Source organism: Ylistrum balloti, unplaced genomic scaffold (assembly GCF_031769215.1).
Source record: "Ylistrum balloti isolate Yb309-2 unplaced genomic scaffold, AGI_CSIRO_Ybal_v1 Utg370700, whole genome shotgun sequence".
Lineage (NCBI taxonomy): Eukaryota > Metazoa > Mollusca > Bivalvia > Pectinida > Pectinidae > Ylistrum > Ylistrum balloti.
Window position 1 is genome coordinate 114,374 of NW_026782420.1, and position 14,117 is coordinate 128,490.

The window sequence follows — 14,117 nt, forward strand, 5'->3', positions numbered from 1 at the left end:
CAGTCTATTTCTCACAGTGTTAGGGTGGATTCTACGGCTTCCAGTACCATTTGTGTTTCATGTCGTTTCGGCTACCGTTAACCTCCTGTCACTGACCCTTGTTGATTCACGCGTCTTGGTGATTGTCAGAAACTGACACTTGTTTGAACGGAAAAGAACACATGCATTTTCGGTGCATCAGATGTGGATAAGTTTTTGTCACGGATGACTGATTTTTAACTGGGAGATTAGGTAAGGTGCCCTTATATTCCTCTTACCCTTTTTATTCTGCTACATATTGAAGACGTTACGTTTCTTTATCATTTCAGTATATATCAAATGTACATTCACACCCTCATTCATTGGTAGAAAAATAATTTATAAATCGAGCCAATCAGAAAAAACTGAATTTTACGTACCTGCGGTCTTATATGAATTGCAAAATGATTAAAATATACTACGGTTAGAAATTCAATTGCTCCATAAAATGTATATATGTTCATCTAATACTTAATTATCACTACTATTAAATGATGTACTAAGAAGCACGCACAATTAAACATGACAATTTATAACTATCTAAACTGCATATATGCTATTCTTTTTACATCATCTTCTTTAATGAGGATATAATGAGAAAATTAATAGGGTGTGTCCCACTGGGCATCGTATTCCTTATTTATTTGATCCCTGGAATCCGATCTTTGGGACCAGGAAGGAACCCGGTGTCAGTTCTCGTCGTATTCATCTCTCTTCACTTGAATATAATAATGATATGATTTTGGTCTCCATCTTAATTCTACCAAGTCGCACAGATATTTGGTACTTCACACGGTCCAATTTCAACATGTGGCAAAATTTAAGGTTCCATTTTCTCTGGGTTCCGTTTTCGACGATTTCTTTGTTTCATTTTCCACGTCGAATATTGGACACATGTTCCATTTCCAACTTGTATCGGTATGAGCATGTACTCTAACGTCACTGTAACAATGGGACCAGTCACAAGGACTTAACATAAATTCCTAACCAACGATCAATATATATGTCACAATGATTTATATATAATATATATATGGAACGGATATTGGGAATTCGTGTCACGTCCCAGTGGGACCAGAATGGCGGCCGAAATCACGTGGTAATCTATATGCATATTTACAAATGAAGAAGACACCAAACTATTAATGGATGGTGCTGGACAATTCTAAACTACACACCGGTCAATAACATTCAGCAGTAAATCTTCGCGTGAAAATCCCGCTTGGATTCATCTAGCATCGAATGGATAATTTCGCCACGGGCATGCATGCGTGCACTCATAACTGTGATGGTAAAGACACAAATTAAGAGACTGGACAAAAGTAACGTCAGAACATCTTATAGCTAATGATAGAATCCATTTATCAATTATAAGTTTAACCCTGTTTAAAACTCGCCGCAATTATATTACACGGTTCGAGATATCTTCTCTTTAGCTCGATCGATTGAGCGTCAGACAAGTAAACTTGTGGTTCCGGGTTCGAATCCTAGCACTGAAACATATAATTAACGCATTGGCGCCCATGTAGGGACTCGGGGAAAATACTTAGCATTTTCTCACAGACATCGCTGTAACTCCTGTAAACTCGTGGACTTAGCCGCTGTCCTGGAGGGGAAGAGTGTAACCGTGGTAAATAGTAGCCACAATATACTGCCAGAGACGTATACTACTGTATTATACGTCCATGATACTGCTTGGATAGAAAGATATTTTCATTACCTCGATCGGTTGAGCGTTAGACAGGTTAACCTGAGGTTCCTGGCTCGAATAATTTTATCTGTTACATTTCAGATCCGGTAACATATCAGTTCGAAATACAAGATAAGATCCTGTTGACTACTCAGTGTTTCGTTTCACATGAACAACTTTAAATCTGAAATGTCAGAAGTTACGTCAATTTGCGGATATAACACCCCTTGTTACAAGTAAACCTGATGAAACCAGTGACGTTTCGTTTCACATGAACAACTTGCGGATATAACACCCCTTGTTACAAGTAAACCTGATGAAACCAGTGACGCCTTTGCGTCAAGGTCGAGGGGGACTTCCTGAAAGGAATTCCTGTGGGTGTGACGTCATCAAAGTTGTGATGGGGGAAATCACTCCTATATCCATTTTGATATTTTAAATGATTTACCATCAAAAAGAGGAGGTAGCTAACTATATAAGAGAACCCAAATAAAAAATCAGAACTGAGTCGTTATCGACATTTAGCCACGGAGGGGTTCCCTAAAATCAAAATGAAGTCTATTTTTAGATAAAATATTGACAGAACATGACGAAATATGACCAATGAGCATGCGTCAACTGAATGACCCACCGGTTGACGAGTTGATGTTCGATTATATAAAGCTGTCTGCAGCTTGCATCTTGCATTCGTTACACAACACGGCATACTATCAGAGACATTACAAAACTGACAAGTACTTATCGGATTGACAATGCTTACAACTCGCATGCTTGTTCGGTGTGGGACAGAGAACGCGTTGAAGAACATCGCTACTCCTACCGTGAAAGTGAAACCAGGATTTGTTGTAAATCACCTTTACCAAGCACCTGTTCGGCCTAACCTTTACTCTGTAAGTAGACCACACAAATCTCTGTTTGGTCGACATATCTCATGTTTGCACAAATACTGTATACATCGTGATAGAGGTCTTGATAAAAACACATGTCACGGGTTTCAATTCTAGGGACAATGTATAGTATTAACAAACATGAACTGGTTCTAGTGAAATATTTGCTGGCTCTCCCTCACAGATTGTCTGAAGTTTATTGTAAATTTAGAACTTGTTATGTAAAATTAGCTGTTGAAATCGGCAGATGGAATAATATACCGAAAGAGAATAGAATTTGTAACCTTTGTAATATTCACGAAATTGGAGCTGCGTTCCATTATTTATTTTATTGTAGTGACTAACAAATATTAGTTAATCGAAAGAAATTAATATCCAGATATTATTTCGAAAGACCCAGTACATTTGAATTAAACACTTTATGCAGTTATGTTGCTAATGATGAATTGATATCACATGTATAATTTATTAAGATAATTAATGATCGGCTAAACTGGGAAACTAATGTCATTTGTACTATTGTGATATATTTGTGGTATTGCATATGTCCTACTTGTATTTAAATTCTCTACACTACTTTGTTAACGAGAATAAACTTTTTGTCATTGTCATTATTTTCATATTATCTCATTAACTATGCCAGTTCAATAAAACAGGAGTTAATGGGGAAGTGGGGATGGGGACTAGGAGTCATTGCAGAATATAATATCTGATGAAATTATTGCTGTCTGGTGAATTGCATAAACAATATAATGATATGAATAAAATCACAAATTGATTTCGCCTTTAAGAAAGAGAGACGAAAGCATTTTGTTACTGGAAAAGACGTTATATACCAAGGATCGACAAAGTCCATTGTGATTATATTGCATAACTATTCATCATTATTTAACATGTTGTCTCGTGTAGAATCAAAATGATTAAAATTGTATTTTTCTACCAGGTAAGAAATTATGTTGCCACTAAAGAGGAAGTAGAAGAGCATGTTAAACAATACAAAGAAGGGAAATTTGGGAAAATACCAGATCCTGGACACTTAGAACATTTCAAGTAAGTTTATATATTAATTTACAGATTATTATAATGTACTATCTGTCACCTGTCTACTAAGTAACTGTACTTCAAAAAAGTTTCCATAATTATATGTATGAAATACTCAACCAACTCCCTGATCAGACATAAAAAGTATTGGGGTCAACTGCCTGATTAATTGGACTTATAGTATATTTAAAATATGAAAGCAGAATTATCATGTTAATTGTTGGAAGAGGGGGAAGAAATCTACAAAGAATGTAAGATTAAGTTGATTAAGTAACAAAGTTGGATTGCCTTACAAACTTAGATCACTTTATAATAAACCATATCCTTCAAACAAAACCAAGCTTTCTTTATCCCATCAATGTCACAATAGCTGCTTGTGTAGAAGTAAGAAGATTATTCCTTCAACTTAACTATCCACTGGTACTAGAAGTAATGAAAATATTGCTATTACTATACTAGAAACAACTTGATATATCACAATGGGTGTTGAATAGATGTATTAATGATCGTCTATTTGTTTTTTCTGTCTTGTAAATAACTAGCATAAATATTGTTGAGATTAAACAAAGGTTTAAAATTCCCAATCTTTAGTGTTAATCATCTGTTTACGGTTCACTGATTTTTTTGTCATCAGAACATCAGAAGCATTGAAGTCGGTATCTTCCACAACTGTAGCTACAGCAACTACCAAAGTGAAAGTTGCGGGAAGTACAGCGGACGTATCTACAGGTTATCATCCACCCGTTGGTACCCATGCACTACCACACCCTATATGGTAAGTTAATTACTGGAACTGACCAGTTGGTAACCATGCACTACCACACCCTGTATGGTAAGTTAATTACTAGAACTGACCAGTTGGTAACCATGCACTACCACACCCTATATGGTAAGTTAATTACTGGAACTGACCAGTTGGTAACCATGCACTACCACATCCTATATGGTAAGTTAATTACTAGAACTGACCAGTTGGTAACCATGCACTACCACACCCTATATGGTAAGTTAATTACTGGAACTGACCAGTTGGTAACCATGCACTACCACACCCTATATGGTAAGTTAATTACTGGAACTGACCAGCTGGTAACCATGCACTACCACACCCTATATGGTAAGTTAATTACTAGAACTGACCAGTTGGTAACCATGCACTACCACACCCTATATGTTAATTACCAGAACTGACCAGTTGGTACCCATGCGCTACCACACCCTATATGTTAATTACTAGAACTGACCAGTTGGTACCCATGCACTACCACACCCTATATGTTAATTACCAGAACTGACCAGTTGGTACCCATGCGCTACCACACCCTATATGTTAATTACTAGAACTGACCAGTTGGTACCCATGCGCTACCACACCCTATATGTTAATTACTAGAACTGACCAGTTGGTACCCATGCGCTACCACACCCTATATGTTAATTACTAGAACTGACCAGTTGGTACCCATGCGCTACCACACCCTATATGTTAATTACCAGAACTGACAGGATATATATGAGTGCAAATATATTTGAGCAGTTATTACATTCAATGTGATACTTCTATATTGTGATGTGACTTTGTGTGGAATGATGTTTTTATGATGTATGTGTTAAATGAATAAGTAAATGTGGTATTTATTTATCAAATGTCCTTTTTGTTTGGTGATAAAGTGTCCTTTTGTCTTTATGTTTATAGGTCAAAGGATGAACTTAATAATGTAGAAATCACTCATAAACCTCCAGAGGGCTTTGTTGATAAGGTAAGAAATATACCTCTGTGTTGATATGACCAAAAGACTTTTACATTAGAATAATTACATGAAGATAAGAGACTGACCAATGGTTTAAATATGGCAGTTTACCTTATGTATGCCAACATTGCTGGTAAAATTGTTATATACCGGTACTTAGAAAACTCAACTTATGTCCACAATGTATAGGTCCTATTTGTCTAAAATGTACAGGTCCTATTTGCCTTTGATTAAATTTGATGGCTTGGAAATAATTGATAATATAGACAGTCTATATATATCTTGTAGATGGCATTCTACAGTGTTAAACTGATGAGGAAATCTTTTGACCTTTTGACTTTGTTCAACTTTGGTGAAAGAACAGAAAGAAAATGGGTTTTGTAAGTATAACCTCATAGTTATGTTTAAAATTGAGATGAATCTATTTCAGCTTTGTTGTTTTAAAAAAACTGGTCAATCTGTTAGTTTTCATCTCTCATTTACAAGATGAACAGAGAAACAAATAATTTAAAAAGATATGAAAAATAATCAAATTTAATTTGTGTATGGTATCTGCATAGTTAATTTAATTTGTGTTTGGTATATGCAAAGTTAATTTAATTTGTGTATGATATCTGTACAGCTGATTTAATTGGTGTATGATATCTGTACAGCTGATTTAATTTATGTATGAGATCTGTACAGTTAAATTAATTTGTGTATGATATCTGTACAGTTAATTTAATTTGTGTATGATATCTGCACAGTTAATTTAATTTGTGTATGATATCTGTACAGTTAATTTAATTTGTGTATGATATCTGCACAGTTAATTTAATTTGTGTATGATATCTGCACAGTTAATTTAATTTGTGTATGATATCTGTACAGTTATTTAATTTGTGTATGATATCTGTACAGTTATTTAATTTGTGTATGATATCTGTACAGTTATTTAATTTGTGTATGATATCTGTACAGTTATTTAATTTGTGTATGATATCTGTACAGTTAATTTAATTTGTGTATGATATCTGTACAGCTGATTTAATTTGTGTATGATATCTGTACAGTTATTTAATTTGTGTATGATATCTGTACAGTTAATTTAATTTGTGTATGATATCTGCACAGTTATTTAATTTGTGTATGATATCTGTACAGTTAATTTAATTTGTGTATGATATCTGCACAGTTATTTAATTTGTGTATGATATCTGTACAGTTAATTTAATTTGTGTATGATATCTGTACAGTTAATTTAATTTGTGTATGATATCTGCACAGTTATTTAATTTGTGTATGATATCTGTACAGTTAATTTAATTTGTGTATGATATCTGTACAGTTATTTAATTTGTGTATGATATCTGTACAGTTATTTAATTTGTGTATGATATCTGCACAGTTAATTTAATTTGTGTATGATATCTGCACAGTTATTTAATTTGTGTATGATATCTGTACAGCTGATTTAATTTGTGTATGATATCTGTACAGTTATTTAATTTGTGTATGATATCTGTACAGCTGATTTAATTTGTGTATGATATCTGTACAGTTATTTAATTTGTGTATGATATCTGTACAGTTAATTTAATTTGTGTATGATATCTGCACAGTTATTTAATTTGTGTATGATATCTGTACAGCTGATTTAATTTGTGTATGATATCTGTACAGTTATTTAATTTGTGTATGATATCTGTACAGTTATTTAATTTGTGTATGATATCTGTACAGTTAATTTAATTTGTGTATGATATCTGCACAGTTATTTAATTTGTGTATGATATCTGTACAGTTATTTAATTTGTGTATGATATCTGCACAGTTATTTAATTTGTGTATGATATCTGCACAGTTAATTTAATTTGTGTATGATATCTGCACAGTTAATTTAATTTGTGTATGATATCTGCACAGTTATTTAATTTGTGTATGATATCTGTACAGCTGATTTAATTTGTGTATGATATCTGTACAGTTATTTAATTTGTGTATGATATCTGTACAGTTAATTTAATTTGTGTATGATATCTGCACAGTTATTTAATTTGTGTATGATATCTGTACAGTTAATTTAATTTGTGTATGATATCTGCACAGTTATTTAATTTGTGTATGATATCTGTACAGTTATTTAATTTGTGTATGATATCTGCACAGTTAATTTAATTTGTGTATGATATCTGCACAGTTATTTAATTTGTGTATGATATCTGTACAGTTAATTTAATTTGTGTATGATATCTGTACAGTTATTTAATTTGTGTATGATATCTGTACAGTTAATTTAATTTGTGTATGATATCTGCACAGTTAATTTAATTTGTGTATGATATCTGCACAGTTATTTAATTTGTGTATGATATCTGTACAGTTATTTAATTTGTGTATGATATCTGTACAGTTAATTTAATTTGTGTATGATATCTGCACAGTTATTTAATTTGTGTATGATATCTGTACAGTTATTTAATTTGTGTATGATATCTGTACAGTTAATTTAATTTGTGTATGATATCTGTACAGTTAATTTAATTGGTGTATGATATCTGTACAGCTGATTTAATTTGTGTATGATATCTGTACAGTTATTTAATTTGTGTATGATATCTGTACAGTTAATTTAATTTGTGTATGATATCTGTACAGCTGATTTAATTTGTGTATGATATCTGTACAGTTATTTAATTTGTGTATGATATCTGTACAGTTAATTTAATTTGTGTATGATATCTGTACAGCTGATTTAATTTGTGTATGATATCTGTACAGTTAATTTAATTTGTGTATGATATCTGTACAGCTGATTTAATTTGTGTATGATATCTGTACAGTTAATTTAATTTGTGTATGATATCTGTACAGTTAATTTAATTTGTGTATGATATCTGTACAGCTGATTTAATTTGTGTATGATATCTGTACAGTTAATTTAATTTGTGTATGATATCTGAACAGATGATTTAATTTGTGTATGATATCTGTACAGTTATTTAATTTGTGTATGATATCTGTACAGTTATTTAATTTGTGTATGATATCTGTACAGTTAATTTAATTTGTGTATGATATCTGTACAGTTAATTTAATTTGTGTATGATATCTGCACAGTTATTTAATTTGTGTATGATATCTGTACAGTTAATTTAATTTGTGTATGATATCTGTACAGTTAATTTAATTTGTGTATGATATCTGTACAGTTAATTTAATTTGTGTATGATATCTGTACAGCTGATTTAATTTGTGTATGATATCTGTACAGTTATTTAATTTGTGTATGATATCTGTACAGTTATTTAATTTGTGTATGATATCTGTACAGTTAATTTAATTTGTGTATGATATCTGTACAGTTAATTTAATTTGTGTATGATATCTGCACAGTTATTTAATTTGTGTATGATATCTGTACAGTTATTTAATTTGTGTATGATATCTGTACAGTTAATTTAATTTGTGTATGATATCTGTACAGTTAATTTAATTTGTGTATGATATCTGTACAGCTGATTTAATTTGTGTATGATATCTGTACAGTTATTTAATTTGTGTATGATATCTGTACAGTTAATTTAATTTGTGTATGATATCTGTACAGCTGATTTAATTTGTGTATGATATCTGTACAGTTATTTAATTTGTGTATGATATCTGTACAGTTAATTTAATTTGTGTATGATATCTGTACAGCTGATTTAATTTGTGTATGATATCTGTACAGTTAATTTAATTTGTGTATGATATCTGTACAGCTGATTTAATTTGTGTATGATATCTGTACAGTTATTTAATTTGTGTATGATATCTGTACAGCTGATTTAATTGGTGTATGATATCTGTACAGTTAATTTAATTTGTGTATGATATCTGTACAGCTGATTTAATTTGTGTATGATATCTGTACAGCTGATTTAATTGGTGTATGAGATCTGTACAGTTAATTTAATTTGTGTATGATATCTGTACAGTTAATTTAATTTGTGTATGATATCTGCACAGTTAATTTAATTTGTGTATGATATCTGTACAGCTGATTTAATTGGTGTATGATATCTGTACAGTTAATTTAATTTGTGTATGATATCTGTACAGTTAATTTGATTGGTGTATGATATCTGTACAGCTGATTTAATTGGTGTATGAGATCTGTACAGTTAAATTAATTTGTGTATGATATCTGCACAGTTAATTTAATTTGTGTATGATATCTGCACAGTTAATTTAATTTGTGTATGATATCTGTACAGTTAATTTAATTTGAGTATGATATCTGCACAGTTAATTTAATTTGTGTATGATATCTGTACAGTTAATTTAATTTGTGTATGATATCTGCACAGTTAATTTAATTTGTGTATGATATCTGTACAGCTGATTTAATTGGTGTATGAGATCTGTACAGTTAAATTAATTTATGTATGATATCTGCACAGTTAAATTAATTTATGTATGATATCTGCACAGTTAATTTAATTTGTGTATGATATCTGTACAGTTAATTTAATTTATATATGAGATCTGCACAGTTAAATTAATTTATGTATGATATCTGCACAGTTAAATTAATTTATGTATGATATCTGCACAGTTAATTTAATTTGTGTATGATATCTGTACAGTTAATTTAATTTATATTTGAGATCTGCACAGTTAACTGGAATTCTTGATGTATTTTTTTATCCCAATTTTAATTTTTATTCACCAAAATAGTTTAATATGTTATCAACCAAACAAAACTGAACATGCAGTGAAACATTTCTATAGAACTCTATCTCCTTAGAACTTATGGATAAAAGTTACCATGCATTCTTATTAATGAAATCATGTTGGTATATTTTAATTTTCCTTTTTTGTAGGCGAATCTGTTTCTTAGAAACAGTTGCAGGGGTTCCAGGTATGGTGGCTGCCATGACACGTCATCTTCACTCACTAAGGAGACTGGAGAGGGATCACGGCTGGATCCATACACTTTTAGGTAGGAAGTAATAGGAATCTTCTTAGGTAGATGTAATATGTAAATGAATCTTCAAACTTTATGTTGACTTTACACAAAGATAATCCCATTATATTAGATGTAAATAAATTTTCAAACTTTCTGTTGACCTCTACACAAAGATAATCCCATTATATTAGATGTAAATAAATTTTCAAACTTTCTGTTGACCTCTACACAAAGATAATCCCATTATACATTAATGTGCATTTGACCGTGATATCAGATTATTGTCCAACTTCTTATTGAAATTTGTCATACATTGTATATTTTAATGCAGCTTTGAAATTGCTTTACATACATTAAAACATATGTTTTTTTGTTTGATTGAATTACACAGAGGAAGCAGAGAATGAAAGAATGCATCTGATGACAGCTTTACAGCTGCGACAACCTACCTGGATGTTTCGGGGTTGTGTTATAGGAGCTCAAGGTAAGAAAGCGATGATATGAATGTCATTGACAGTTTCACAGTACATAGTATATATATATTACTCTGTATACATGGTATATGTATATATATATAGATAGCCTGACAGAAAATCATAGTGCAGAATTAAATAAAGGCAGCAAATAGTTCAAAAGTGAGAGAGTAAAGATATCAGAATGGATGTGGGGGATGTCCTTTTAAAGTAGTGAGAGGTCAAGGTTTTGTAAAAGATGGAGAAAATAAAATTGCAATGGAATTATATAGACAGCAAATGATCAATGTCATTGTTAAGATTGGAGGTCAGTCCAAGGGCAGCATCAATACTTCATAAAACAGCTAATGAATCTGTGGAAACGTGGGAAGATTGATAGGATCACTTGTTCATTAATAAAGATTCCACCAACTTAAGTTTGTAGGGAGGATGGATGATCTTACAGTCAACCACACTTTCCTGTTACAGGTATATTTGTGACGTTCTTCAGCTTTGCATACCTGCTGAGTCCCCGGTTTTGTCACAGATTTGTAGGCTACCTCGAAGAGGAAGCGGTAGTCACTTACTCAAAGTGTCTCAAGGTCAGTGAGAGTTTTAAAGGTCATTAAAGTAATTATAGTCAATTCAAGAATAGACAAATGATATAGAAACTTTTTGGTAACAAGACGATTTAGATCACTGTTGTAAATATATATATATTTGTGTTTGTGTGGCAGGATATCCAAGATGGACCTATGAAACATTGGCAAACCCAAGAGGCACCGGAACTTGCAATCCGTTACTGGAAACTTGACGTAAGTTATAAGATGACCATTCTGCTAGTTATCTTCTCCTGTGGTTGAAATTCACAGCAGTCATTCTTCATTTTCATTTCCAAATCACATGATTTGAACAAGGTGGATTGTGTAATTGATATTGTGTACATAAATCTCTTTGACAAAAAGCTTATTGTATTATAAAAGAATGGAGTATAAAATCTTATAACCAGTCATAAGAGTTAAAATTGAAACTAGAATATAGGAAATCATATGTGTTGTACTTACAGAAAAATGCTACAATGCTCGATGTGATTTTGGCTATAAGAGCAGACGAGGCCCATCATCGTGTGGTCAACCATACGTTAGCATCACTCAAAGAGGACGACTACAACCCTTACAAGCCTGGCAAGTGAGGGACTACAGCTCTGTCAAATTTGTCACTCAGTTCCCAGTAGAGTGGACCTCTCCAGGCCCCAGACTCTGAAATTCTGTGATTTGATGTGAAATTTCTTGTCAAATTATGTTTTTGATAAATTGCAGGTGTAGGAAATTTGTTTAACCTGCGTAAGTTGTTGAAGTATTTCGAGATGCATTCACTGTGGAAACATAGTAGATATCCTGCATTTAGAATTTTTATCAAAGACCCAATAAACAGTCATTAGCATTGCATTTAAGATGAAGTCTCAGATTTGATATTTCAATTGTACACATGTATTTAGGTGCATAACTGTGAGTAGTGTGTGCATGATGACATAATTGTATGAGGAAGTAGCATATATTTGGTTACATTTGTACGAGGGCACACATATACCGTGGGCACACATGTACAGTAGGCACACACATATACAGTGGGCACACATGTACAGTGGGCACACACATATACAGTGGGCACACATGTACAGTAGGCACACACATATACAGTGGGCACACACATATACAGTGGGCACACATGTACAGTTTGCACACACATGTAAAGTGGGCACACATGTACAGTGCACACACATGTACAGTGGGCACACATGTACAGTGGTCACACATGTACAGTAGGCACACACATATGCAGTGGGCACACATGTACAGTGGGCACACACATATGCAGTGGGCACACATGTACAGTACACACACACACATGTACAGTGGGCACAAACATGTACAGTGGGCACACACATGTACAGTGGGCACACATATACAGTGGGTACACACATGTAAAGTGGGCACGCATGTACAGTGCACACACACACACATGTACAGTGGGCACACACATGTACAGTGGTCACACATATACAGTTGGCACACACATGTACAGTGGGCACACACATGTACAGTGGGCACACACATGTAAAGTGGGCACATACATGTACAATGCACACACATGTACAGTGCACACACATATGTACAGTGGGCACACATTTCTTAAATACTTTGCTAAAAGAATGAGAGGTTTCTTGCCAATAGTTCTGCATTATCAATTCCAGTAAAAGTTCTATCCCATATCAGGACCTAGGTTTTAATTGATAATTTGCTCCGAATTAGTAGGCAGGAAACCAAACAATCAATAGAAGTGACTGTTTTCTTGAGTAATGAGGTTTAGTAGATGTACTGAGTGGAATTGCCCTAATCTTACCGGTGGTTTTGATATACCATCCATGATCAAGTCTTGGTTATTCCACAGTTACAAACTAAACTGATTGTGTTGAAAATTAAAGATAAGTAAATTTACATAATTTATCTAAATCTATCAGAATGCATGTAGATCATGTTGTTTTGTATAGAAGTAGACAGTCCCCCTTTACAGTTAGTTTGCCAATATCTCATGTGATATACTGTAAATATGTTTGTTGGGGTTTTTCCCAGGTTAAGCCATATCTTTTGTTAAATATAGAATTAATATCTAGTATTTGGTTACTATCACTAAAGTGTTTTTTAAATATATATTATTGTACATTTTGGAATATTTGTTATAATTATGTTTACAGTGTTACCGATAATATTGATGAACCATTTTAGTATTTCATCAAGATTTTGATAGTTTTATTATTTACATTAGCTGTTTTATATCTGTCCTCTCCTGATGCATTTCTATATCAGATACATTAGTCGTTTTATTACAAAGTTTTTTTTCTGTTAATTTCTCATTTTAAAGAATTGTTTTTTTCATGGTACATTAATTGTCATTTTCTTGGGGAAAAAAACATAGCACTCAAACAAAGAAGCTTGTTTAAGACATGTTCTACATTTTGTCATGCAAAGCTACCCTGATAGAGATGTAAAACACAATAGGGATTGATTGAGCCATGCATGATTCACAAGTACAGGTCATGGTAATTACAAGAGATAACCTTTTATTGCATACTAGGCCAGGGTTATATAAAATATTATACTTGAATGTATACTCTCATTCTTACAGTTTTGTAAAATAATGAGATTATGAAACCTTAGGTGGCCTTTTTTAATTTTGTTTGGAAGGGAATTTAAAACGTCCATATGAATCATTGGGAACAATATATACAATATCTACCTCTAACTGATCTGCTTGACTGTAAACATTTGCCTTACTTCGAGATAA

General features: G+C 32.6%; 1 protein-coding gene across 1 annotated transcript; it reads left to right on the plus strand.

Moving 5' to 3' along the window:
• The first annotated feature begins 2,381 nt into the window (after positions 1-2,381).
• On the plus strand, positions 2,382-13,616 carry LOC132557584 (alternative oxidase, mitochondrial-like). The gene is made up of 10 exons (XM_060222090.1): positions 2,382-2,598; positions 3,539-3,645; positions 4,271-4,411; positions 5,333-5,396; positions 5,676-5,767; positions 10,235-10,353; positions 10,712-10,804; positions 11,262-11,374; positions 11,510-11,587; positions 11,839-13,616. Exons 1-10 carry the CDS (start codon positions 2,461-2,463, stop codon positions 11,962-11,964), a joined length of 1,071 nt encoding a protein of 356 aa, XP_060078073.1. The 5' UTR covers positions 2,382-2,460; the 3' UTR covers positions 11,965-13,616.
• The last annotated feature ends 501 nt before the right edge of the window (positions 13,617-14,117 follow it).